General features: G+C 38.8%; 1 protein-coding gene and 1 long non-coding RNA gene across 3 annotated transcripts in view; one reads left to right on the top strand and one right to left on the bottom strand.

Moving 5' to 3' along the window:
• LOC148427176 (sterile alpha motif domain-containing protein 10-like) overlaps window positions 1–26,168 on the bottom strand; it is a 44,249-nt gene that overhangs the window by 8,858 nt on the left and 9,223 nt on the right. The window contains exons 2-3 of one of the 2 annotated variants that reach the window (XM_088408754.1): window positions 14,069–14,253; window positions 5,482–5,650 (exon numbers count right to left, since the gene is read on the bottom strand). In XM_088408754.1, the coding sequence (XP_088264880.1) occupies window positions 5,482–5,650; window positions 14,069–14,253 (354 nt within the window). The remainder of the gene's footprint in view (window positions 1–5,481; window positions 5,651–14,068; window positions 14,254–26,168) is intronic. The other variant, XM_088408755.1, reaches the window with a different exon arrangement.
• On the top strand, window positions 8,075–15,130 carry LOC148427177 (uncharacterized). The gene is made up of 3 exons (XR_015864893.1): window positions 8,075–8,165; window positions 9,815–9,904; window positions 14,981–15,130. It is a non-coding gene; the product is annotated as an uncharacterized LOC148427177 (long non-coding RNA).

Below are 26,168 nucleotides of genomic sequence, written 5' to 3'. Positions count from 1 at the left end.
TCATCTTTTTCAATAGTTTACCATCTGTGAAATATTGCCATGTTTACAGCCATGTTTCTCCAAATAAACAGGGGTTGTATACTGTATATATATATATATATATATATATATATATATATATATATATATATATATATATATATATATATATATATATATATATATATATATATATATATATATATATATATATATACATATATACACACACACACACACACACACATGAACAATACACACCACACACACACAGGTAATGTCCTTTGCTGCAGAAAGGGAAATCCATCTTACCTGTCGCAGCTCCCAAATGGTATAATTACACTCATTACTCATCAAGCTCTCATCTCTTTTTATAAAAAAAATGAATATATAATATCTATTAGAGGTGTGCCTAAAAAATGGAATCACATAGAAATCAGGATTCTTATTTATGATGGTTCAGAATCAATCTAAAATGTCCCCAAATTGATATTATAGATAAAAAGAAATCGATCTGCTTCCTGTCGGCTTCTGTACTCTGTCGGAGTCGTCACCATGCAGCTCGTTCAGGAAGTCAAACTTGCGGGAAACGACGCACAAAAAAAGGCAAAGATGTACACTTTTACAATGAAGTGGAAAACGAGGGGTTTATCTACATGTTGCAGACAGCTGCGCCAAGGTACACTATGTTATAGCATCCAGCTTTACGAAGAGACTGAAAGAAAAGTGCTCAATGCCTTGATGAAAACGAACAAAGTGGCACTAAAATGTGATGCGTGGACAAATTTGACGACGAGAGCAACGCAGTCCAACCGCGAATATGAATGCAATGTTTCATTCCATTGCTAACAAATGGAGCTTGACCGTCACAGAGCCGGTGATTGTGCAAGCCCTAAAAGTTTCTTTTCCCAATCTCAGAAGGCGATGGTATCTCGGGCCCCATTCACGCTGAAGTCGTGATAAATATTTCTGCCTTCCTGCTAAATAGACCACCAACGACGGAAACAAAGTTCACAGGGCTTTTTATTCTTTGCTCAGGGCTCATCTCCATGGAAACAAAGGCCAGATTTGAAAGCTGCGTTCAATAGCTGTGTGCATTTGGACACCGCGTGCTATCTAATGGCACCGAAAATGATGTCATGCAGACAAAAAACATACACCCTTTGGAGGAGCCAGCCTGTGAATTTGGACACAGCCAATATTCTATGATGCATTTGAGTGGAATGGGAAAATTCCGATTAGACGTTCATTTGTAATGGCCAATTTGCAACTCAATTCCAGGCAGCATGGATTCGTTCCATGCTCTGCTAACTTTCTCTCGTAACTCTGCCTTAGCAAATAAGCATGTCACTATGAAAGGTCAACAGAGAAGGAAACAAAATAAAAAGCAACATGACCCATCAATCAGCACTTTTTAGACCTTTAGACTTTTTAGGCCTTATAAATAAATGGCCTCAATAGAAAGTGGGCAGTCATTTTTTAAAAGACATTTTGAGGAAATAATTGGCCAAAAAAGTGAAATTTATTTGGCTTTAAAATTATCTGCAAAGGCAAGTGGAAGCAGTTTAACAATGGTTTGGGTTTCTTTTGCTTTCAGTTTGCTTCAGCGTCGACATGACTAGCACTTGTTCATAGTCACAAAACTGCATTTTTTGCTTGGACCCACTCCATTGTTTGTAATCTCCACAAGTGACAGGTATTTCAAATGCTAAACAAAATTCAACACTGAATCAATTCTGCGGCCATCATGAAATAGCATCTGTTCATTCTTTTTCTGCCTTGAAAAGTTAAGAATATCTATACCACAACCAACAAGAACATGTTCTGAGTTATATATGCAATGTTATGAGGGAAAAATGATTCTGATAGCCAGTCTTAACAGGCAAAAAATGTAAACAGTGTGAAAAACTCCCCGATAAAATAACAAACATATCCTATTGATTCACTTAATAGACATATTTGTTATCACCCACTTTGAAACGACAAGAACCAAACTGAGCTCTTCCAACACCATTTCTCCCCACACCAAGGCCCTCTTTTGTGTGTGCTCGCACCAGTTTGTCCTCGGGACACAATGCCCTTGCTACATGCATGCATAAATGAGACAAAGCAGTAGAATGGAATTCAAATCAATTCTCCACAGACGTGCTACGGCTCTCATTAATTGCATGCAGATTGGGAGGGTAGTGCGCACTGTCAGAAGAGGGGAAATGCAAAAACAAAAGCTGCTCAATAGAGATCACTTCGCTCAATTTGGCTTCAAAACAATTGCATATTAACACTTTCAATGGCAAAATCGAGGCTTTTGCCGCCAGATAAAAAACGCAGCCAGTGTGAAAAGCATGAAAATTAAGATTTTCATTTTTATTTGAACCCACTAGAACAATTGGTATATGAGGCGAATGTAATAACCATAAAACTACAGAAACACATGGAGGGCACACTGGTTTGCTTTTCTGACAAATAGACATGAAATCCCGGACAAAGTACAGTCATTAACATGCCAAGCATTAAAACAAGCATTTAGGAAAAGAAAATGTAAGAGAAATGTTTCTGCCCAGTTTGGAACTGGAGACCATTCACGTGTTGGACAACCCTGATAAACACTACACTCAAAGACATATATACGCATAAATGATTTTGTGTCAAAATATACACACTTAATACTGTATAATTTTCAGTCACAAAAATGACGAGCATAAAAAAAGAAAACAACAAACAAGTACATGTTTCTGTCTAGTTTTGAACTATAGACCCAAGATGAGTGGGCCAATCCTGTGTGTGAACAAGGATGGACTCGGATGATGGTTCACCCTACTCGCTTGCTTCTTTTATTGAAAATAATGCTTAAACAACCTCGGTCGTCCTGTTACGATAATTATTTTAAATATGGCTGCTATAGAAATATGGCTGATATAAAAATGCACATCTCTGTGTCAAAATTCGGCTTATGTGGCTGACATATGGAAAAATTGGAAAAATTATTGAGGAGGAAAAAAGTCCGTCCATAGTTTTCAAACTTGTTTTTTATCCCAACATGAGACCTTTTATATGCTGGTTGTACCACAATTTGAGAAATGCTGTCCAAATCCAAAAGCTGATGAACATTTTGAAATCGCATAAGCCTTTTCTAAAGGATCATTTTTTATTGTTACATATTGTACGTCAATTTAGGTATTGGCACATGGGCAATCGAATCGATTTTTTTGGGCTGAGAGTAAAGCACTATTACACTAGAAATTGTGGGATTAGCAATGTTGTCTATTACACTATCGCACGGGTGTTTACTTATCACAAACTATGTACTGTTGTAAATCACTTGAATACCAGCGATCTTAGACAAGAACTTGCAACCTGACATCATTTTTTTTTTTGTGTGTAGCTTGTGCGAAAAAATGGACACAGTTGCGATAAAAAGGATTAAATAAAAAGCACAGTATAAAAAAAATGATGTCCCCAATGTTCAAGAGCAAATTGAATGGCAACACTGATCTCCTCGGGCAGCTTGTTCCGCTATGATGGCGCGCTTACTGCGAGACTGTGAGAGACATGATTACGTTTGGGTCACTGAACAAAAGATGATACGGTGGAGAATTCATCTCGGGGCTGTTCCTCGGATTCACTACCCTTCAGTGAATGCACAAGTATGACAATTCATACACAAAACAAGCATTGATACTTGCCATACGCATCGTCAAAAATACATTTGGGCATTTTCAGGAAAAGTTAAAAACAGCTGGACCAGAAAAAAACCTTGACTTACTTTCTTGTCTAGGCTGTGAAGCTTCAGTGACTGAGAGGTCTGTACTGACCCCAATTGACAGACGTAAATCTGCTTCAGTCGGTGCTAAGTCCTTCAAAATTCACACACCGATAATACTGACACACCGATAATACTGATACAGTGGAACCCTGGGTTACATCATCGCTAGCTTAAGTTTATTTCACATTACAAAGTGGAATACGTAGTTTTTTCGTCCCCTTGTGACAGCATTTTTCCTGCCTTACGGCATAAACAACAATGAGAAAATTCAAATTTGGCGGTCAGTGTGCATGCGAGTCACAGCACGCTCATTCGTCACTATATGCGTCACTGCATACGTCAGTAAGATGCTGGTCTCCTATTGTTCAGCGTCACGGCATCCCTAAGATGCTGGTCTACTATTGGTTGGCGTCACGGTGTCACTCAGATGCCGATATGCTAAAGACCTGATCTCATGCGAGAGCTTACAATATTGTATTTTTTGTGTTTCAATGCTTAATTCAAACTTGAATTGGTTAGCCATGGGTTCAAAGAGTGCTAGCGATGTTAAAGGGAGCAGAAAGAAGATGATTACGATGGAAACAAAGCTGGAGATAATAAAAAAACCACGAAGAAGGCACACGCATTGTTACACTCGCTAGCGAATATGACCATAACTAGCTCAAACTACATTAAAGGTAAATAAAATCTCATTTTCGCTTTATATATATACTGTATATAAAGTCATGAGATTATTTAATTATATACATGTGTATTATATAAAAGTAGTACTTACTATACTATTGTGTTACTAATTTCTAATATGCATATACAATTTGATGTTTTTACCTGGCGTTTTGCTCACATTAGTTAATTACCATAGTTTTCTATTGCCCACCATACGACGATTTCGCCTTACAATCTGAAATACGGAACAGATTAATGTCATATGGCGGGGGTTCACTGTATGGCAACAGTTTGCCTATTCTGGTATTTGTCACTCCACAGCAGTTGTGGCAGTCTGTTGGGGACGGTCACTGAACAGACAACCGTTTTGCCAATGAATGACGGAGCAGCAACCATTTGTACGAGGGACCGATGGACTGACCATTACACTTTTGTACGACCTGAAAAAACGATTGCAGGCTGTTGCATGATGAATGGAGAATCAGCGTTCATAAAAAGCATAAACATATGTCTTTAGCATTGAATGATGACTGCCATTTTGACTCATTTCAATGGGGAAAAACGATTTGAGAGGCACTATGTGTTTCTAGTAATGAGCATGTTTAAGGAACAAATTCAACTTGTTTGTTAAGGCACCACTGCAGTTTGCTGTAAATAGTAACTTTTTTTTGAGACATAGCTTATCTGTCTCTGCTTATTGTTTGAACTCAGAACGCCGACTGACCCAACGTTTTTTTTTTTTGTTTTTTTTGCCCTTGCAGCTTTTCTCACCAAAAATAGGGTGCAGTTCTTTTCTGAGCACACATGAATGCCTTCTCAATCTCCTTTGGAGAGATTTGGCTGCAATTGTGCTTCCAGTTGAGCAAGCTAAGCTGTGAAGCCACAAGCCCAACTAAGCTGTGGGACCACATACCTTAAAATAAAACTTGCCGGGCCCTTATTGCACCGATTTGCAAAGTCTGAACTTAACAGGAACATTACATAAGGTGGAAGGTTGTCACGGTTGAACTACTTTTCCCCACCTTTCTACTCAAATGACAGGAGTTCATGTGAGCACGGACACTGGTGTGTACCTGTGATGGCGTGGTGAGAGAAGGCTTCGACGTAGGTCAGGTAGTTGTGAGGACAGTGTTTCTTAAGCCACTTGCAGACATCCTGCTGAGTCCACAGCACTACAGGTTTGGACAGACTGGACAACGTCGGACTGGTGTGATACACGGTGAAGGCTTCACCGGGATGCAGCTGAAAACAAGGACGCAACTTTGGGTAAACCCATCCAAATTATCTGCGTGCTACTTCAACATACAAAGAGCAGGCCAGCTAAGCACTTTTGACCTCTGGCAATCTTGTGGCAACCTCTGGAGACCATCAAACCCTGGAGAAGAGCAGTCAGTGGGATACAGACTCTAGTCTTTATGTTTATCTGTACAATATAAAAAAGGCAACATTTCCTGATTTGTTGGAGCTGTTTTAGCCCATTGTTTGAATTTATCTGAGGTTATCATTAGTCATGTCTAAATTTTAGGCAATATTGAGCAAAAAATATACGTATATTCTTTTTACAGATTCAAGGTAATACAATTACCTCTATCTCTGTTGTAATCGAATGCATTAACGTCATCATTTCCCAATTTTTCAAAGAGCTACTATCATTCCAATTGATCAGCAGGGCTCTAGTGTTTAGAGTAGCTAAAATCCATCCATTTTTTATATCAGTTATCCTCAAGAAAAGAAAAAAAAAAACACCAAACGTCTTTAATGGACCTGCCCATAGCATTTGAGTGTGGAGGGAATGGCATGATTATTCCCCACTTGGAAGCTTCATTTCCATGGCACTTTTTCAATTCCCTCAAATTCGGCAAGGTTGTTAAAAGCACTTTTCTGAGTTTTAGATTTACAAGAACAACTTTTTTTTTTGTACTTTACTGTCTCAAATGTACTAAACGTGTCCTTCGTAATGTAGTTGGTTCTCATTTGGACATAATATCCATGGATTAATGTCCTGAATGAGCTGTGCCAAAAATGAATGCACAACACACTTCTGCTGCCAAAACCTGTACTCCGCTGCCGAACTACACATCACGGGGATTATTTATGCCAAAGTGTCATGCAAACAAGCGTAGTGAGCATGCACTCTTGTGGCTTTGTATAAAATGTTGACCCACAGCGAGTCACCAGAACATACAGCATTTTTAATGTATTATATACTGATTTTTTTTTTTTTTACATGACCAGCCAGGATGGAGCTGTGAAATGTAAAGATCAATCCAGCTTGGCTTTGTTATTTATAAGGAAACGCATCCATCAAATCCATCCATCCATTCGTCCAGTTATGATGATGTTATTTGACTAAAACAATGAAATATAGATTTTACATAACTTTCAAATGAATTGACATCATATCTTCACTTTTGAAATATATACACAAACTGTTTACTCGGAAATGTTGTAAAAATTATGTAAAAAAACACTCAATTGAACTGGGAAAGTGATACTAGAGCACCATGCCGTATTTTGACAGCAGTGACTCAATATGAAGAAAAATGGCACAACAAAAAGTATTTCAAACAGAGGTTTTCATTATTTTTTATTCCATCTTGAATAATTTTACATAAAAAATAGGCTTCTTTAAAGATTTTTACCAACATGGTATGTATAAAATTCATGGTTTTGTAACATGGAAAAATAACTTTAATTTATAGATAAACGAAGGAATCCCAATATGGGTATGAAAGCAATGTTTGCCTGTGCAATTCCTAAAAATACTGCAGAATTTGTATTCATTGATTTAAATAAGAGTAACTGTCCAAAAATAACTGTGTGTATACAGCCTAGTATACAGTCTGAATTTTATTCAATATGAATAAAATTCACTGTCTGAATTTTATTCAATATGAGAATACATATTAATCAGTTAATCAGTATGCTTCCAAATTTTAGTTTGGAATTTGGACCCCCCCCCCTTCCGCAGACTAAATTTAAGGCATTGACTGTGCCGCGGTGAGCAAAAGGTTGAGAAACACTGATTTAGGTGAGCAAGGCCTGCAAGTCCCTGATAATCATCAGCTCTTTTAAATCACTACAATAACAATACTATTATGCTAACAATACTATGTTTTCTTTCCCCTCCTCTCTTACTTCAATGGACTACTCATTAAATTTGACATCCATACATGCTGAGTATTTTTTGGGAGCAAGCTGCAATTTATATTTCAAACTGTTTATTCATGATTCTGCTTCATTCCAGAACAGAAAGTAACTCAGTTTGGTCCGCTGGATGTCATTAAAGCCAGCAAAATGAAAACTTCCTCAACTAATCTTGTCTATGGCTAATAATAAAATAAAGATTAATTGTTCTTTAATTTAATTACTTACATTTGTGAGGCTGAAAAATGACACCAATAAAAGCACATTTGAGAAAAAAGTAGGCAAGAGACTACAAAAACATAATTATAAGGCAGTGTGCATGAGTCAAAGAATCCTGCAGACAGCCATTGAATGATAGTTCTGCCCCCCCCCCCTTGCGTGCCTTTACGGCCATCCGTCAGTGTCTCTGTCCTCTGGCCTATTCTCTTTTGATCCTGTTCACACTTTGTCGACTCCCCCTCACTCGTTTTCCGGAGACCTAATTCTGTCCAGTGGGAGGAGCTCCCTCATTCATTACATACGCCGGGAATGGGGGAAGAGATGAGAATGAGGAACGGAAGACCAAATAGAAACGCAATATGGAGCGGAAGAAGCAGCGATGGGAGGATGGGTAATATATACAGTTTCACACTTATTGTCTTTCTGTTGTTCATTGAAAAAGCAAAATTTTTGAACAATTGTTACCAATTGTAAACCCCAGAGCAATTAGCGCATTAGCTTGCAAAGATTAGCATACTTGCTAATTCTTCTGTTTATCAGACAAGTGGGGCACAACATTTTGTTTGTGACTTTGATAGCATTTCAAGTTTCTATGTTTTTGTTTTACATATCTGAGTCAACTAATTGGATAAAACTGAAATAATTATCAACAGGCGTTACCATGAAGAAACTGGTTAGCTAGTACTGGCACGAATCAAGGAAAGAATATTACACATTATGTCTTACATAGTCATTCCACAACTCGAAATGTTAAGCGTAAGAAAGTGTTTAGTCTGTGCACGATAAGGTATTAATAACATTAAATGACACATAATACATAAAAGAATATTAGTAAGCATTTTCTAAGTCTTTCTGTGGGCTATAACAATACGATGAAATTATGTCAGTTTGAAGTGCCGTTCCACAATTTTTAAATGGCCATCCATATGAAAAAAAAATCAGCAGGCTCTACTGGGTTTTTACACTTTTTGTTATACACAAATATGCTCACTATGTCATGAAATCTGAAAGCCTTTTACAAAGATAATTGTCTCAATAAATTGTGGCCTTGAACTCATGTTAGCAATACTCCGCATTCTCTCCGCACACATAAAACTAGTTCACGATGAATATCTTTAAACAACGTAAACATAACATAAGTAGGTCTAGATTTTGTGTGAAGATCAATATTTATCTGTTCCCGCTCTCTTCTGGCTGACAGCTGATCTCTGTTCAGTTCTGGCTTTTTTTAGATTGCATTAGTCTCTCCGACCGCACTGTGACAGACGATTTGATACATGATCAGGCATATCTCGCACACTCTCCATCCTTCATTCCCATCCGTTGTTGACACCAAACCTGCTCTGTCCCGGCTGAATCCGATGTAGCGTTCAGCAAGCCCAGTCTTGTTGTGTGTATTTTCAAAAGATAAATGTTGTTGTGGATGTGAGTGTGTGTCAAATATAACCTCTGTGTCTCCACTCTACAGACAAAATAAGAGTGTTTGGTAAGAGAGACTCAATCCAGGGGAAAAGGACTATGGAATTTGTTCAAAATATCTTTTAAGCATGAGTGTATTAACAACACAATCTGCATAATAAAGAGAACATCATTATGAGGATGATGACTAGTGAGGTGATTTTTTTCCTTTTTTTTTTTACTATGTATAGTCTGCAACCATTTGAAAAAAAAAAGTAAATTTTGCAGAGCAGCTGCTTTTGTTTAGTCTTTTGTTTCATGTCTTTCCCAGATTATACTCTTCTCAAAAATAAAAATAACCATTTTTGAAATGACTTTTTAAAACTTATTTATAAAGCAGAAGATGCATGGTTAAAAGTTATGGAAATAAATAAAACATCCCAGGCAATACAATTTAAAAGGCCACTTTATGAAACAATGACAATATTTTATACATCCAATACACCCAAATTTTTTGCCATTAATGGAGACCGCAGAAGTGAATTCCGTGAAATTTTGCCCCCCAAGAAGGATATTGTACGTACATAAATAAAGTGAAATCTGTTTCATAAAACCTTGCCAACTTTTCCTTCCCATGCCCAGTGATCACCCAACTGTATTACGGAGGCCAAGCAGGCATGCGTCTCCCACACATGTGTTAAGAACACGCAACACACAGCGCATCAGATCATGGTGAGCAGCCGCTAACTCTCCCGACAGCCCCGAGCACTACCCCCACCCATTCCTCACAATGCAAGTTTTCTTAAAGACCAGGTTGTCATGCATGTCATGCCTCATGCATCCGCTCACACCCCACCACCTCCCTCAAATGTATTTCTCCGCACAAGCTCTGTCCCTCACAGTCACAACCACACCACCTGTAAAAGTCATGAAGAGTTGTTGCCAAAACGCCCTTACATACGTCAATGACTAATGTTGATGTAGCTGGACAAGCAGTAGTTTAGTTTGAAGCAAAACTGCTGAACAAGACCGAGTATTAACAGGCTGTCAGACAGGCTTCAGACGCGTCAGGACTTTTGAAAAAAAATGATCTTTGATGTCTACATCTGTCAATGGCAGTGAATGGCTTAAAAGACAATTTCATATGAAATGTTTCTGGAGATGTTGTTGCTTACCGGTGAATTTAAAGTCAGTCATAGGGAAACGAGGCATTTTTGTGTGGCCTTTACTCTTTGAGTTTGAAAAATGGCTTTACAAAAGTTCAATTGTGTTTGTGCTTGTTTTTGCTGAAAAGATGGCACATGGGTGACCGTAACTTCCTAAATTGCATCTGTGTTGTTTGCCCTATTCCCCTGCCTCATCCAAAGGTTCTCCTCCATGCTGTGTGTCACGCAGCATTATGGGGCCACCCAGCAGGCCCCCTCCTTGCCTCATCTGGCAAACAACTTGTGCTGTAAGAATGGCACAGTGTGTGTAAAAACAAACACTTCTTTTGGAAGAATCTGTTTCTTAGGCCGGTCAATTTTAAGGGACAAATGCAGCAGGAAACAGACAGAAGTTATTTTACAACTTCTTTCAAACCAATCTCAATCCTTTGATGGTGGTTTTCCTTATTGTATTCCCAAAGCAAAAGGGTTACAAAATCTAAAATATTTTGGTGATATACAAAAGCTACTGTGTATGCTAAATCAAAACAAGTTTGAATGAACTATGCATTATTTTGGCACTAATACAAATTCAAACTTCTATGAACACTGTATCAGGTGTGCATTTCTCTCTTTTTTTTAACGTGAGTTAGTCAGACAGTTATTTTTCTAACACCAAAATACTAGATTGATAGTTTGAATAATATTTTTTAAATGCGCATTCATGGAATCTGTTTTGTTTTTGACATAGAACCCTCATTAGAGACACGATTTTACAGCAGACGAGCCGGAATAAAACAGAAAGTTCCAAAATTTAACGCAAATGGGACAGCTCAGTCAGAAAATGATTAAAAAAAAGACTACAGACTACATTGTATGCATTGACTCTCATTAGTGTCTGCCATGTTTAGAGTATGTGTATATAGGATTTGTTCTTTAATTGTACTGTTAAACTGAGTGGGAGGAATCCCAAGGTTACACCTTAAAACCAACAATAAGCTCGCTTCACATAAGTGCTCCCGCATTAAACTGATGTGTGAATAAACAGTGTAATGGAGAATAATCGAATCATCACTCCCGAGAGACGTGCATGCAAGTCTACACACCGTATGTGCATCCCCAAAGACTCTCAAAAAGTGAGCACAGAGTATGAATACACAATCATGCACACTTCAGAGAGAAAGAGACCTCTCTTTTAATAATGTATGAGGTGGCGTGTTGCCACGAGGAAACGATAAGGCTCATGGTATAGCGCTTTAATTAGTCATCCGCCATGTAATCATTTGGAAACAGGTTCTTCCTGCGTGTCTTTTATTAAACCTTTTCTAGTTGTTAAAGCTGAGGGGGCACTCTCATGAATTATTAAACAAACTTGCAGAGCATCTCACAGCCTCCCAGTAGCAAGTTTTCTGAAGGCCACTGGGAATACTCCACTGGGTTGTGGGCTCTCTTTCATGTAAGCAGCTGGACCCAGAAAAGGAGTCGCTTGTGTCAGTCGCTATTTTGGGTCAAATACTGAGCAGAACGCTTTGATATTTTTCCCCACTTTGTTTTGTTCCTCTATGGATTTCATGGATGACAATCAATTCAGCACAAAAGTGACGTGTGGACATTAGCGGCCACGAGCCACAAACTAAATTCCGAGCGTATCCCTAGAGACTTCCGATCGCTGCTGAACATTTAAGAAAACACTCTACAAATTGGACGGACACTGTAACTCACTATTGGACAACTAGAAAGATCGAGCGTGTTACATTACAAGTAGCGATGCGCTCTTCTGCTACACAATTAGTTCCCCACAGGTGAGGGTAGAGAAACAATTAACACTTCTGTCACCTCTGAGATTCGACGCATAACGAACCTAAGTGACGGACATACTCTGCCGCACGCAAGACACAAGCAGATGTTGCACATATGGAGATCAGACTCTATGTCGGAACAGCTTCATGTGTCGTTCTCAAACAGCTATTACGAATGCAGCATTCAAGAGCTAGCAGGGAACACACAGAGCATCCTCCCCCTTGAAAGCCTCTTCAATTTGCCTGATATGGATGTTATGTGTGTCCTTCAATATCAAATGAAAGCATCTGAAGTTTGAGCCTCCTAGGTAAATCGGATTTTGAGTTATGGGCCCTCAAAGTTTGTGAAGCCCATTTTTGGTATTTAGGAATTCTATGCTAAATTTAGGACTATATTTGGAGCCACTAGATTGGTCATATACAGTGACAGCTGACAATTATTATGAAAAGATCATTGTGTAACAATTACAAAAGGGTTTATTCCTTGCACAATATAAATAAAGTTGAGTTGAGTGATGTCGACATAACTGGGTGGTGTTTGGTGTATTATCACATTTTAATGTTTCAATAAATGAATTTAAGAATTGAGATCTGCTTTGACTAACAAAATGCAAATAGGCCGGTAAAACAACAGTTAACCTACATTTCAGATTTCTTTTTTAAATATTCAAATATTGTAAGGACCTTCAATTTTAATTGTTTTCAGACCGATACCAGAGTAAGTGTTCAAATGGCTTGAAATAGGAGATTCCAAATGATCATTTTGTCCCAAAGGCACATTTGGACCCCTCCTGTACTCCCCACAAAAGGCCCAAACATACAAAAAAAAAAGCTATTTTTGGGTGGAGATTACAGAATACAGAGAAAACAGTAACTTACAGGTCTGTACTTAAAAAAAAAAAAACAATGTGTGCCTGTAAATATGGTCCAAAACTGTTTGTGCAATTCCAGCATCCCAAAATTGGACTTGGCACCAAATCTCGGAAGGGTTGTGCATCGGAAACCATTTGTACTAGGAGGCTCAAGGGATTCTTTCGTTTGACATTATACGGCACTAATTAGATTAAAAATCAGGCAAACTGAAGAGTTAAAAATAGTGAGGTTCTGTGGATTCGAACTGACATGTGATCACCCCAGAAACAATTTCCTAACTAAAACCGCTTTTAGGAAGGGACTTCACATGTACTGGCTACTCCAATCGAATTTCAAGTATGTTTGTGAACGCCTGCATGGGGACGTTTGTCCATGAATTAGGATTTCTAAAATTGTATTTTTACACATCATATTTTATAGTGCAGGCAAAGACCGCATCATCCATCTTGAGCAATTCGGTTGGAGGCAGCACGGTGACTGATTGGCCATCAGTCCAATCGTGCTTCTTGCCCAAAGCCATTTGGGATAGGCTCTGGCCCATCTATGACCCTAAGCAGGAAAATGGATAGAAAAATGGATGGGTGTAAGGATAAAACAAGACAAGGAATAGCAAGCGTCTGGTTTTTGGTTTCTCCATTTATTGTGTGCAGTACGAAGCGCAGGAAGCATATCACTGCCTCCAGCAATGAAGAAAAAGCATTATAACTATCCTTTACAAGTGAAAATTTCTACTTGCACCTTCAGCAGGAAAGAGAGATTACATGTATTTTGTCAGTTGGGACTCTAAATATATCAAATTTGGGTCTGAAGGCATCTGCGGAATGCTTTTTGTGTAACGTCAAACTTCACCAGCAGGAAATAAGTATGTACAAAGGTAGTGAGATGAACCGTTGAATTAATTCATTATTTACAAAAGAGTGGGATGGTAACCTGAATCTTAATGCGTTTCTACAGAGTTTCTTATTACTCGGACCACCCAAGATAGTTTAACTTTTGCATGTTTTGACGGAATTACAAGAATGTATTTTTAATGTGGTTAGTCAAATGTGCCAAAACAAATGTGCTCTTCGCCTCGATACCTGGATGCCCTCCGTGCCGGGCTGCTGCAGCAGCTTGACAGTGCGTGTGTGTGCCGTCTTCTGGCCGCGGCCGTCATGCCAGGTCAGGTTGCTTCCTCCGGAGCGACGCGGCAACTGATAGCTGAGCTCTTCGGCCGACAGCGTGTGCTCCAGCGAGGCGCGGCAAAAGCTGAAGCTGGACGCCGCTGAGAGGAGACAGTTGAAGAAAAGGACACACAGTCACTTTAAAACAACCTTCATTTTCCACATGAGAAACAAGGGCAGCAAAATTGGGAGTGTAGAATCCAGGGCTGCATTCATACTTGAGTAAGCAATCGGCTACACCACAAAATTCCTTTCCAATCATAATTATTTACACGTCTTGTGAACTACGTATCTAGCACTCTAGCACCTTCATTTCAAATTAATCAAGTTAAATTGATTCATTGCACAGCCCTAATTTGAACACACCTCCCCTTCTATGAAATGACGCTTTCTTTATTTCATAATGTTACGGAAGTGATTCTGCTCAGAACGATCCATTTTCCCATCTCTCTATCCATCTCAGGAAAAAAAAGGAAGACAGCCTAGAAGCAAGTAGTCAAAGAGATATGTGAATGAAAAATGTGCAAACAAGCCATTCCATCCAGCAACAAAAGAGCACCAGACTTTCCCGGGTATTTCGCTACACTCCATTTGTACCTGATGTGTGTTATCACAGCCCAGAGGTTTGTTCACTCAGCAGCGGCAGGATGACAGAACTCGCTTTGCCATGATAGAGGCAATAAAAAATAAGAAATAAAGTGAAGATGAAAACAAGAACGTGTGGATGTGATTACTTTGTTCTCGCTACTATCTATACACTACTGCTTTTGTAACTTGATCTGCTTTTTTCCCTGTTTCCCTGCGGAATTTCACTCTGCCTTTTTGTAGTTGGCAGGTCTTTTGGGTCGTTGGGACAAACCGGTGTAATTACTGCCAGTCAGACTGCAACGGAGGAGACAGGAGAGAGAACGTGGGGAGCGAAAGCGCCTCGCAAGACTAAAGAGCTGCCAATCGAAGGGAAACGAGACAAAAGGAAGAGCCAAACCAAGATAGACAAGAAAGAGAGCGAGATGATGGTTATCATTTTCATATTTATGTGATCTGACAGTAGACTATATTGTGGTGATAGCCTAGTAGGGAGACGCATAAATAAGCAATGAAACAACTTCATTTCGCAAAGTGTTAAAGACAGAGCTTTTCATTTATTCCACAGACACATCAAATTTTTTAAGTTAGAGTTTCATCTGGGTTGCACTGATGTCTGTTGCTTGCTGCCATTTCACTGGACTTGCAAGCTCCACAAGTCATAAAAAGAAGATAACGCGCTCACGCTGCAAGCCATCATAGACTTGTTGGACTTAATCTTATAGAAGAGGTTACAGGCAATTATAAGAAAAATCATTTCATTTTTTCATACGCACTGTGAATAATAATATGAAGGGAAAAAAGATCAAATCGTAAAATGATGCTCAATCAATAAATTCCCCAAACTAACATGTCTCAACCTTTGAGCCAGGGCACCCATTTTATGTTTGGAAAATCTCACCACTCGAAAGGCCGATGTTTTTTTTTTTTTTTTTTAAAGGAACGACACTGATTATATAAGACAGGCCCAATGCGATTATTCCTAGTCAAGGGGGCCAATGACTGATACTTGAAGCCGATATTCATTTTCAGTAAATGAAATTATCGGTGTAAACTTTAAAATGCATGCAAATGTCAACCCTCAACTTTGTTGAAATGTCTTTAAGAGGGACAATGTGTAAGATTTTGTTAATTTTTCATTAAAAAGGAATGAATTAAATGACTATCAATTTTAAGAACTAGCAAATTAATGTGTTCTTACAACCAACGGTATGTTAAAATATAATCGTAGGTCAACTGAAGACTAAGTAGCTACTGTGCAATCTTCGTAGGAAGCCAGGACTTATTCGTTGGTATGTGAGCATTTAGTTGTTACTGTATGTCATGAGTAGAGATAGATGAACAAAAATATATTTGGAATCAATCAATAGGACCTTTCAGACAAGTTCAGTAAAATTAGATAATTTCCCACGGCACCCTTGACAATCTCTCACGACACAAATGTAATCAGTAAAGAACAGTTGGGGCTCCTCTAAAATTCACTCAGGCCTCTCATTGATTTGTACAAAAAGCCTTTTGCTCTTATGCTGAGCAACAACTGACAAAAGTTTTAATTGGTTAGAACCTGCACCGTGTCAAGCACGGCCAAGCAAAATGAACATTTTGATCTGACAACTGACCTTGACTACTTCAAACATTTTTGTTGTTCTGACTCTTTAGAATCAGGTACAGTATCTCTTGTTTTGACGTAGAAGAGAAATCACTAACGTTTTGAAAAAAGTGGAAATATCGAGCTGCAAGAAACTTTACCGACACAGTGAGCATGATGGGCCAGAGCCAAATCCTGCACCTGGTCCAGTTGCTTGGCTCGGAAGACAATGAAGTAAGTAGCAGCCAATTCTGTCTCAAAAGTGATTAGCGTCTTCACTGGTCAACACCACGAGTCATCTGTCACCTTTCTGTCTCAATGCTCAATAGTTGATGAGCTTGGACACCTGCCAAATAAACTTTGTCCGATTTGTCATTAACTGGTGAGGAATTATCTCCGCCCTGCCCTTGACCACAAGCCCTGAAGAGCTTCCAGAAGGAATTTTGCCGAATCAAAAATGCTTGATGTACAAAAAAGGCTGAAAGAATCATAAGGAAGACTGTACTTTGTCAATGAATGAACAAAAAGATGCGTCCAACCAGAAGAACATTCGTGAAACAACGGTCTCTCAAAACACTCTCCTTATATCATCTGTTTTCTCTTCTTTGTGACCTTCAGAATCTCACCATGTTTTTACAGTTCATTAAATATCACACAGTATTGTATTTTGATATGCAGTTTTCCCATTTTAACATATGGTTGTTGTGACGAGCTCAATCTTTTAGCGTCTAGTGAGGAATCACTCACAGCACACAATACTGCAGCCGTCTTTAGTATGCGTGGGAAAAAACAAATTTCATTGCACGTCGATTACATGCACAGCATGATTGCATGTTTTAATTTAGGGTATAACGGATCATCTTAGTTCTGTGATCTGCGCGTACACGAATGTGACAACATGTCGAGGAAGATACAACATCATAAAACACTGCCGATGTACTTCAAAATAAACACACCAAATAATATATGGATATCCATATAACAGCCTATGTGGGATTTTATCTTGAAGTTGCCCTTTGCTGGAGTGGTGGAGTAGTGGTTGGCTTGACTCGTCCCTGCTAGTGCTTGATTCCGGTTTCACATAGCTACTAACTCTAAAGATAAAAAAATATTGTATTCAAAAACTGATTAAGGATGCTGAGAGACAATTTTCATCTTCGCTGGTATGTATGATAAATTGCGAGTCTCGAGGATTAGTTTTAAGGGCTGAACGTGGTGCATTCAAATGCAGTTGGACATTTCAAAGTCAGGCAAAAACATTTTTAGCAATGTATTAAAAATTACAAAGGACAAATATCTAAGTAATGTGGACTTTTTGCAAATCTATAAAAGCCGACATAAAAAAAAAAGAATGTGGGAGAAATTATTTGCAATGGCACTTAATTCCAATAAATGGTCCATCTAGTCAAATGTCACACGTTTACAATATCGAATAAAATAACTAGGCTTCCGTGTTTCATTCTAGTGGTCGGTATGTCAATGAATCAAAATAAAGAAAAAAGGTGTCTTTGGTGTATATAATTCTCAGAACATTTACCATCACTGTGAGAACTAGCTCCAAACAAAGAAATAAACCTTTTAGACGTTTTTATTCAGTATCTTATTTATACGTTAGTAAATTGAAAAAATACTTTTCACCAACCAGTGCTTGTTGCAGTCAATTGTTGTTACTGTAGAATATCTGCCAATCAATCTTTGAGATGATCATCATCAGCAAATATGGTCATTCAGTACCTCCTAGAAAAAGTGTATGACTAAATCCTGTGCTCATTATTATCTATTGGGTCCAACTCAATTTTGGCCTGCCGAATCCTTGTTAAATTCACAGATCAAGTTATATATTAGGCCTTTGTCCATGGATGTGGATGTCTTTTATAAAGTTCTGCAAAAAAAGAGAAAAAATAGCATCTGAAGAAACAGAGTTGAAGGTAAAGACCTCAAATTAAAGGGCAAAGTCATAGACTGGCTTTTGAGTGCGTGAGCATCTGGATGCGCTCGCAGACGGTAGAGAGGTCAAAGCACCTCCACCCAGCGATGTGTAACCTCCTATCAACTCTTCGTGGCAGCAGAGCATATCTACCGTGCAGAACAGCAGCTAAATCTCAAAGGTGTTTCTTCACTAAAGGTAATTAAGAGTTTGGCACAGCCTTGAGGAAGGTCGTTTCGAGCCAAATCCCACCCACACTCGATTAACGTCACTCATTTGACTCCAGGATAGAACGTTTACCTTAGTCGGTACAATTTTTGTTGGATTTTTGCTTAACCTTGGTATCGGCTTATAGGGTAGCGTTGGATAGTGCGTTTTATTGCAGGCACGGGTGGAAGAAAGTATACAATGGTGTATTTCAGCGGAATAAAAGAATCAGCTTCATCCCTACCAAACAGTTCTCAATCAACTGAAACATTAACCCTTTGATGCTGATTGTCTCAAATTCACATCAAACCGACTTCCACTCTAAATACAGCCACAATTAGTGTCTTTATTCCTCCACTGCTAGTTGGTACTTTACCAACACATAGTAAGGAGTCTTCTGCAAGCATTATGTTCTGTCATTTCCAGCCGGATGAGACTCTACATCCTTTTTTGGACCGCTAAGATTGACGACTCGGATGGTGTTCTTGGTTTAAAGATGCAGTGGAAATGTAATACTTTTCCATTGCACTACTTTTATCTTTAAAGGGACATTGTGTAAGATATAGACCGTTTTTCATCATGGACAGCAGGCGGTGCTGCAGATTCTGCATTTACCATTGTCCGTAGTTATAACAAACATGGCCGCCTCGGGAGGAGTGCCACCTCCCATGTAATATAATGTAGCGATAACTAGACCTATGATTATATTTAAAACATACTGTTGATCATTAAGAACACATTCATTTTGTAAGTTTTTGAAATTTACAATCATTTAAATTATTCATTTTTAATGAAAAATGGTCAAAATCTTACACACTGTCCCTTTAAACCAAGAGCACTTTCTAGGTAAGTAAAAACTAGTACACATGGTTCATGAGGCTTCATTTCGGCATCACCAGTGACTGCCACTCTAGTATTTATTAGTATTACAAAAACAACATGTTTGGTTACAAATGTAATTCCTGATTAGCAGCCATCTTTTCAAAGCCAGCATGGCTATACCACTGCTGCCTGTTGTCGCTAATTTGCACCGTACCTAAACGTATGTATATTTAATGTGCTACATTCAAATGAACACCTTCAATTCTACTTGAAAGAAAAAACCCACCCATTCTGTTGCAACGATTGGAATTAAATGTAGACATCAAATGGTTACATTTCTATTTGCAAGACAAGTTTTAGTAGAAATCCCTGTCATCTACATACCACTGCGACCTCAATGTGGGCGGGACTCACAAGGTAATTTCATGCCTGCAGAACACATTAAAGCTGATTCTAAAGAATAGTCCCAGCAAAGAAATTCTATTTATTTCCTCCAAGTCAATGCTACATCTGCACATGATTAACATTTTTTGTGCTCTAATATGTTGGAGGTGAAGCAAAGGTTTATCTGTGATGCCTGCACTTTTCAAAACCTGGCACTTGGCCAGGAATGAGCCATGAAATTACTCAATTTTGAGAATGGGCCACGGGATAAATATAAAACCCAGAACCCAGGCTTTTACCCATGATGCAATGCAGTCCATTATCCACTCTGACACGAGACAATGTTGCGGAGGCTGGGTCTGAGGTTTACTTTTCACAAGCTATCACTGTCACTTGGCCGGGCGTGTATGGGCATACACAATGCAGGCTGATAGACGATAACAACACACCAACTCTCATCAGGACACAGGCGAGGAAACGCCAACTAAATCTGGCTATGAATGCGTGTGCAAGTCAAAGCAGGCAGTCTCATGCATATGTGAATATGACTCGCAAAGACATCACGGAGACTGCGACGGACAAACATCTGATTTGATTTGATCTGTGTAATTCTCCCCTGCATTGGTTTGGACCACGGGATCTAAATGAAGCAGGTGTGTGGATTCTACATTCACACTGCAGGCGATTATGGTTCACAATGCACCGCGAGGTTGAGAGCTCAGGTGGATTTGGCATTTTTGCTATGATTCTTTTGGACATCCCCACGCAGAGAGACTTGAGCCTCAGCACACCAAAGGATGTCCAGTTGAGCTGACGATCAAGGTTATAGTGAACGTCTAATTTTCAAGTCAAATGTAATGAACCTTACATTACATCTGTGACCCTGAACTTGCAGAATTTCCACCAAACAACTCTATACTCCCATTTCTTGACACCCATGAGACTAGGCCTGTCACAATAACATTTTTTTCTGGGTGATAAATGTTTCCAGCAATACATAAAAATATCTTTTTTGGGGGGTGTATCCTAGTTTCTGTGAGATTTTTCGACTGTAAAAACATGTAGCTTGGCTCAACAAAGGTTGATTTAAAGTGAGCTGAAACAAGTACTTGAATTATTTGGGTACCTTGGGTAAAAAAATTGCATGAGGTGTTTTGTTTGTTTTTTTTCTTGCCCCGGATACCTGCTTATTAGTGTACATGTCAGAAAAAATGTGTCAAATCAATACAGTGGGCCCCCGGTTTACGAAATTAATCCATTCCACGCAAATTCACCGTAGGGTGAGCATTTCAAACTTATGTTAATTAGTTAATGCGTGTAAAACCCGAGGTAAAAACATCAAATTGTACATACATATTAAAAATTGGTATCAAAATAGTGTAGTAAGTGCTACTTATATAATATACATGCAAACAATTAAATACATACTAAATTGTCCTTAGGTCTGATTGGGTGCGTGATTGGTTGTTCGTCTCTGTGTGCCCTGTTATTGGCTGGCAACCAGTTCAGGGCGTCCCCTGCCTACTGCCCCAAGGCAGCTGAGATAGGTACCAACAAGCCTGCGACCCTAGTGAGGATAAGCGGCTCTAGAAAATGGATGAATGGATGGATGGATAAAAAATATATAAAGGCTTTATTTACCGTTAAGTGAAGTGATGAGCTTGTTATGGCCATGTTCACTAGTGAGGGTAGCCTAGCTAGACTAGGCTAGCTTAGCCTTCTTCGTATTTCTTGATTATCTCCAGCTTTGTTTCCATAGAAATCATCTTCTTACTTCCCTCTTTAACATCACTAGCAATCTTGGGCGCAATGGCTAACCAATTCAAGTTTGAATTAAGCACTAAAATGCAGTACCGTATTGAAAGCACTCTCAAATGAGATTACCTAAGTTTTTAGGCATCCATCTTTGTTACCCAGTCGGCCGACCAATAGTAGACCAGTATCTTTTGTGACCACTCTCTTTCCTGGACAAACTTTGTGTTAATTCTGGCACTGGGAATTGGTACTTGATGCCGGGTTGCAGGCATCACGGGCAGGAGATGTGTTTACCAATGTGCAATCAATTTGTATCTAATTACTCAATTTACTTAATGGACTATTAAAATAATACTACAGTAGATTCTGAAAATGTTCAATAGGTGCTGCCCTGTGTGTTTGCGTGTGTGTTAGTGTTACATCACTCATCAATACATTTTGATGTGATCCAGCTCGCAATTTGTCGATTGAATAACCAATGTAAATCAGATTTTTATTTCAAGCCGTATTCAGATGTGAGAAAACCATACGGTGGGATCGTTGCTGTAAACTACTCCTCTCATTTCACTAAATTCAATTATTCTAAGCCACCATGTTCTTGCACACGCAGGGTCAATACCACCGTAAGTGAATTTGCATAAAGCATAACCTCGCTCTTGATCTGCGGAATTCTATTCTGAGATTTTATCAACCTGCCTGATATCTGCGCTAATCAAATGAACTGGTTTTATACGAGACCACTTTGCATGCATGACCCAAAATCCACGTTAAATTGTCTCATTTGGCAAATCCATAAAGATTAGCCTTAGATAATGCATGTAATGAAGAAAATTACATTAGAAGGTTGTATCAGGCCAACCAGAACTCTTAACAATATTGTAAAGGTCAGGCTAACTTCTAATCAGTGCAGTTGGTTGAATAGATCTGATAAGCAAAATACACAACATCAGTAATAATAATGATAATTAGCCACTGTGACAGATTATGGTCATTACTGATGCCAAATGAAAAGAGCTGATTACTGTCTAGCTTTCAAATTACGATGATAAGACATCATCATATTTTGCTAGAAAATGCAGGAGGAGTGAGCGAAATTGAATTAAGTGTAGCCAAAACTAGTCTGCTGATCCTCAAATGTATTCTCTGTGTAAATTAACAGCTGTTTGGGAGCAGCATTTAAGAACACAGTTCTAGACTGAGTTTGGGTGGTACACAGTTTTTCACCAATTCAGCAATCGAGACATCAAATATTTTGCCAAAGTACAACAACTTAGCGCACAAATACCTTGAGCTAGAGCCTGCCAGGTATCCAACACACTCAGTCTGGTGACCTTTGAGAAAGCAAATGATTTAAACCATCGTGTAATTTCGTGTTTTGAGTCCAAAGCAGTTGATGTTCATGTGCGGAGCTTCAACTTGCCAGAAACAAGTGACTGTTTTCCAGCATCCCGCTTTCATGGACTTCCCTCTCTTGGGATTTGTCGCATGTGGTCTATAAATCAATTGGGAACGCTGATGCTGCGGCCTGCTGAGTGAATGGCATGCAGTGGGGTGCGCTGATCGATACCGTATTGAGTGTCCTTAGCCAATGCACATCACAATAGCACGCCACGCCATTGATGCATACGTGTCACAAAGCTGGCTGACAAATGAGAAGAAATGGCTGAGTGATGTAGCCTGGCTAAAATAACACCCAGTCAATAACGCTAAATGGAGGAACGCACAACCAGACACACACGCTGGCGCAAGCACAATGAATATCGATCATTGAGGGTTTGCAAACAAAGACGTGAATAAGTGGATGTTGTGCCTTCACTGATGAACTGTCCAGGATATTACCAGAGACGCTGTAAAAGGGATACAAAAAGATGGCGATTGTGCCTTAAAGTAGCTGTGTGGAGGTGAAACAAGTAAATTGAGTATCTCCGTTCAAAAAAATGAAAGCGAAGTGTTGAGGGGTTCCATTTTCCGCTTATGTTGACTGACGGATGCAGTCTTCCTCAAATTTTGTCCAAAAAACAAAACAAAAAACATTCAAAACTATTTATAGGACACACATCCTATTATTGTTATTTTTTGTTTTTGTTTCATTGCCTACCTTATTATTTGCTCAATTATGGAATGTAGTCTGCTTGGGGAAGTGAACAGAAATTCCCGTGATATTATTATAAATATGACAATAAAACTCTTGACTCTCGAATCCTATATTTGGTGAATTATGGTAGTTAGAAAAAAAAAAAAACACATCACAGATATCACTTTGGAAAATGCATGCCAATTCATGTGAGGTTGAGACAACCCAGTGAAACTAGTGAACAGAGTTGATCATTTGATTCATATAACCCAGCCAGATGATGGTGGTGCTTATTTTTTAATAAGAGTGCAGCATCTAATGTAACTGGAAGCTTTGAAGTTTTCTGGATTTGTTGTGCTCTGAAGTGATTTGACGTAAGTGTCTCTAATCCTTCCCAGAGGGGAGGCAGCAGACAGACCCAAAGGCGAAAGAGGAAGCCACGCAGAAGATGATGCAGTGGACCACACAACCAATGTGCTGCTGAGACAGGTGAGTGGAGAAACGCAGCATGACAATTGGCAGAAAAAAATTATAAAAATGCTTGCTATCCTTAACTGCACTAGACTTTTATAAACACCATTAAAAAGATTTATTGTCACTATGCTTCTTTCATTGTTTTGTTTTGTTTTGTTTTTAGAGAGTGTTGGTGAGGGTGGAGTCATCTGTGTCAAACCTGCTATTGATTGTCATCAGCGCGGTATTTAAAAGCAAGATTGCAGAAGCGTGAAGCTGCCAATGTCCAGGTAGAGTAAATCATTTTGACTGCCAAACTCATTCAAACGTACATCCAAATACATCCCAACATACTTATGGGCTAAATACTAAAAACATAGCATTTAATCCCATAATGTTACAAAGTACTGAATCGGACCTGCACATATCCTGTGACATGGAAAATGTGGATAGAAAAACCGTGAATATTATTAATAATATTAAAATGTGCATTTTTTTTTTATATTATTAACTATGTGGTGTTTAGCAATATGTTCAAATGACTCTGCAAATACATAAAAAAGTGATTAAACAGATTCCAATGTATTTGAACGTATTGTATATACTGTGTTTTCTACCATCCATCCATTTTCTACAACCGCTTCTCCTCACTTTTTGGTGACTATCCCAGCTGTCTTTGGGCAGTGAGCGGGAGACACCCTGGACTGGTTGCCAGCCAATTGCAGGGCACACAGTGATGAACGACCATCACACTGACAATCACACATAAGGGCAATTTGATCATCCAGTACAACTACCATGCATGATTTTAGAATATGGGAGGAGAAGACACAAGCGACCATGGGGAGAACATGTACACTCCACACGGGAAGACAGGGGAGATCTTTGAATTGTGAGGCGGACATGCAAACCACTCTTACCGTGCAGCCTCGTTTTCCATACCATACAGTGCATAACACCATACTATTCAGCACACGTTATGTGTGCAGTAAGTCCCAAATATGTAAAATTGTTATTGTACAACTTGGTTGACATACTGCGAACCCATTCCCACCCATGCAGGGATGTAAAGGAAGGAACGCACACAATTCAAACTTTAATTGACGATGATTTATATGGAGACGAAGCTGGAGATAATCAAGAAATACTAAGAAGGCTAAACTAGCTTAACCTAGGCTACCCTCACTAGGGAATATGGCCAAAATCCTCAAGTCATTCAGAGGGAAATAAATCCTTTATATTTTTTATATTTATGATGTTTTTAAGTTGTATACATGCATATTATATACACGTAGCACTTAGTATACTATTTGGATAACAACGTTTAATATGTATATACAATATTGATGTATTTACCTGGGATTTTACACACATTAGCTAATTTACATAGGTTTGGATTGCCCGCCATACGGCCAATTCGCGTTACGATCCCAACCGCGGAATGGATTACCGTATTTTCCGCACTATAAGGCGCACCGAATTATAAGGCGCACCCTCAATTCATGACATATTTTAAAACTTTTTCCATATATAATGCGCACGGGATTATAAAGTGCACCCTCAATTAATGACATATTTTAAAACTTTTTCAACCACAATATAGTAATAGTCAAAGTAATAACAATAATAACTCAAATAAAAATGCTAAACTTTAAATAGTATAATAACGCAATACCAATATGACCAACCTTGTTCAACTGTAAACACACAAAAGAAACAGGTAAAGCTTACTTTATCACTTCATTCCGCATCTACAAATCCCAATCTCAATATTGATCCGTATATAAAACGCAACTGATTATAAGGCGCACCCATCAGTTTTTTTTTTTTTTTTTAATAAGGCTTTTAGGTGCGCCTTATAGTGCAGAAAATACGGTAATCTCATAAACCGGGATCCACTTTATTGGCAAATATGTTCTCAGTGACCTTTATTGAGACCAAAACGCCATTATGGTTAGGTTTAATGGCACCCAAACATGAAATACTGTAAATGCGAGATTTTATATGTGAATAAAAGGTAGCATGAGATTTATATAACTGTCAAGTGATTGTGCCTCTCTTAATTGCATGTTGTCAGCTGTACACCTGCTTCTCCTCTTCATCCACCCTGTTCGATCACATCGACAAGTACCTCCTTGCCCACTTGCAAGCATAATGAGGCTTCGCTGTCAGGTTATAAAAGAGACAGCCGCTCAGGAAAAAAAAAATGGACGATTTACGG

Source organism: Hippichthys cyanospilos, chromosome 2 (genome assembly GCF_059441005.1).
Source record: "Hippichthys cyanospilos isolate Australia breed blue-spotted pipefish chromosome 2, RoL_Hcya_1.0, whole genome shotgun sequence".
In the NCBI taxonomy this organism is placed as follows: Eukaryota; Metazoa; Chordata; class Actinopteri; order Syngnathiformes; family Syngnathidae; genus Hippichthys; species Hippichthys cyanospilos.
Note: the sequence above shows the minus strand (reverse complement) of the source record. Positions and strands in the feature narration are given on the sequence as shown.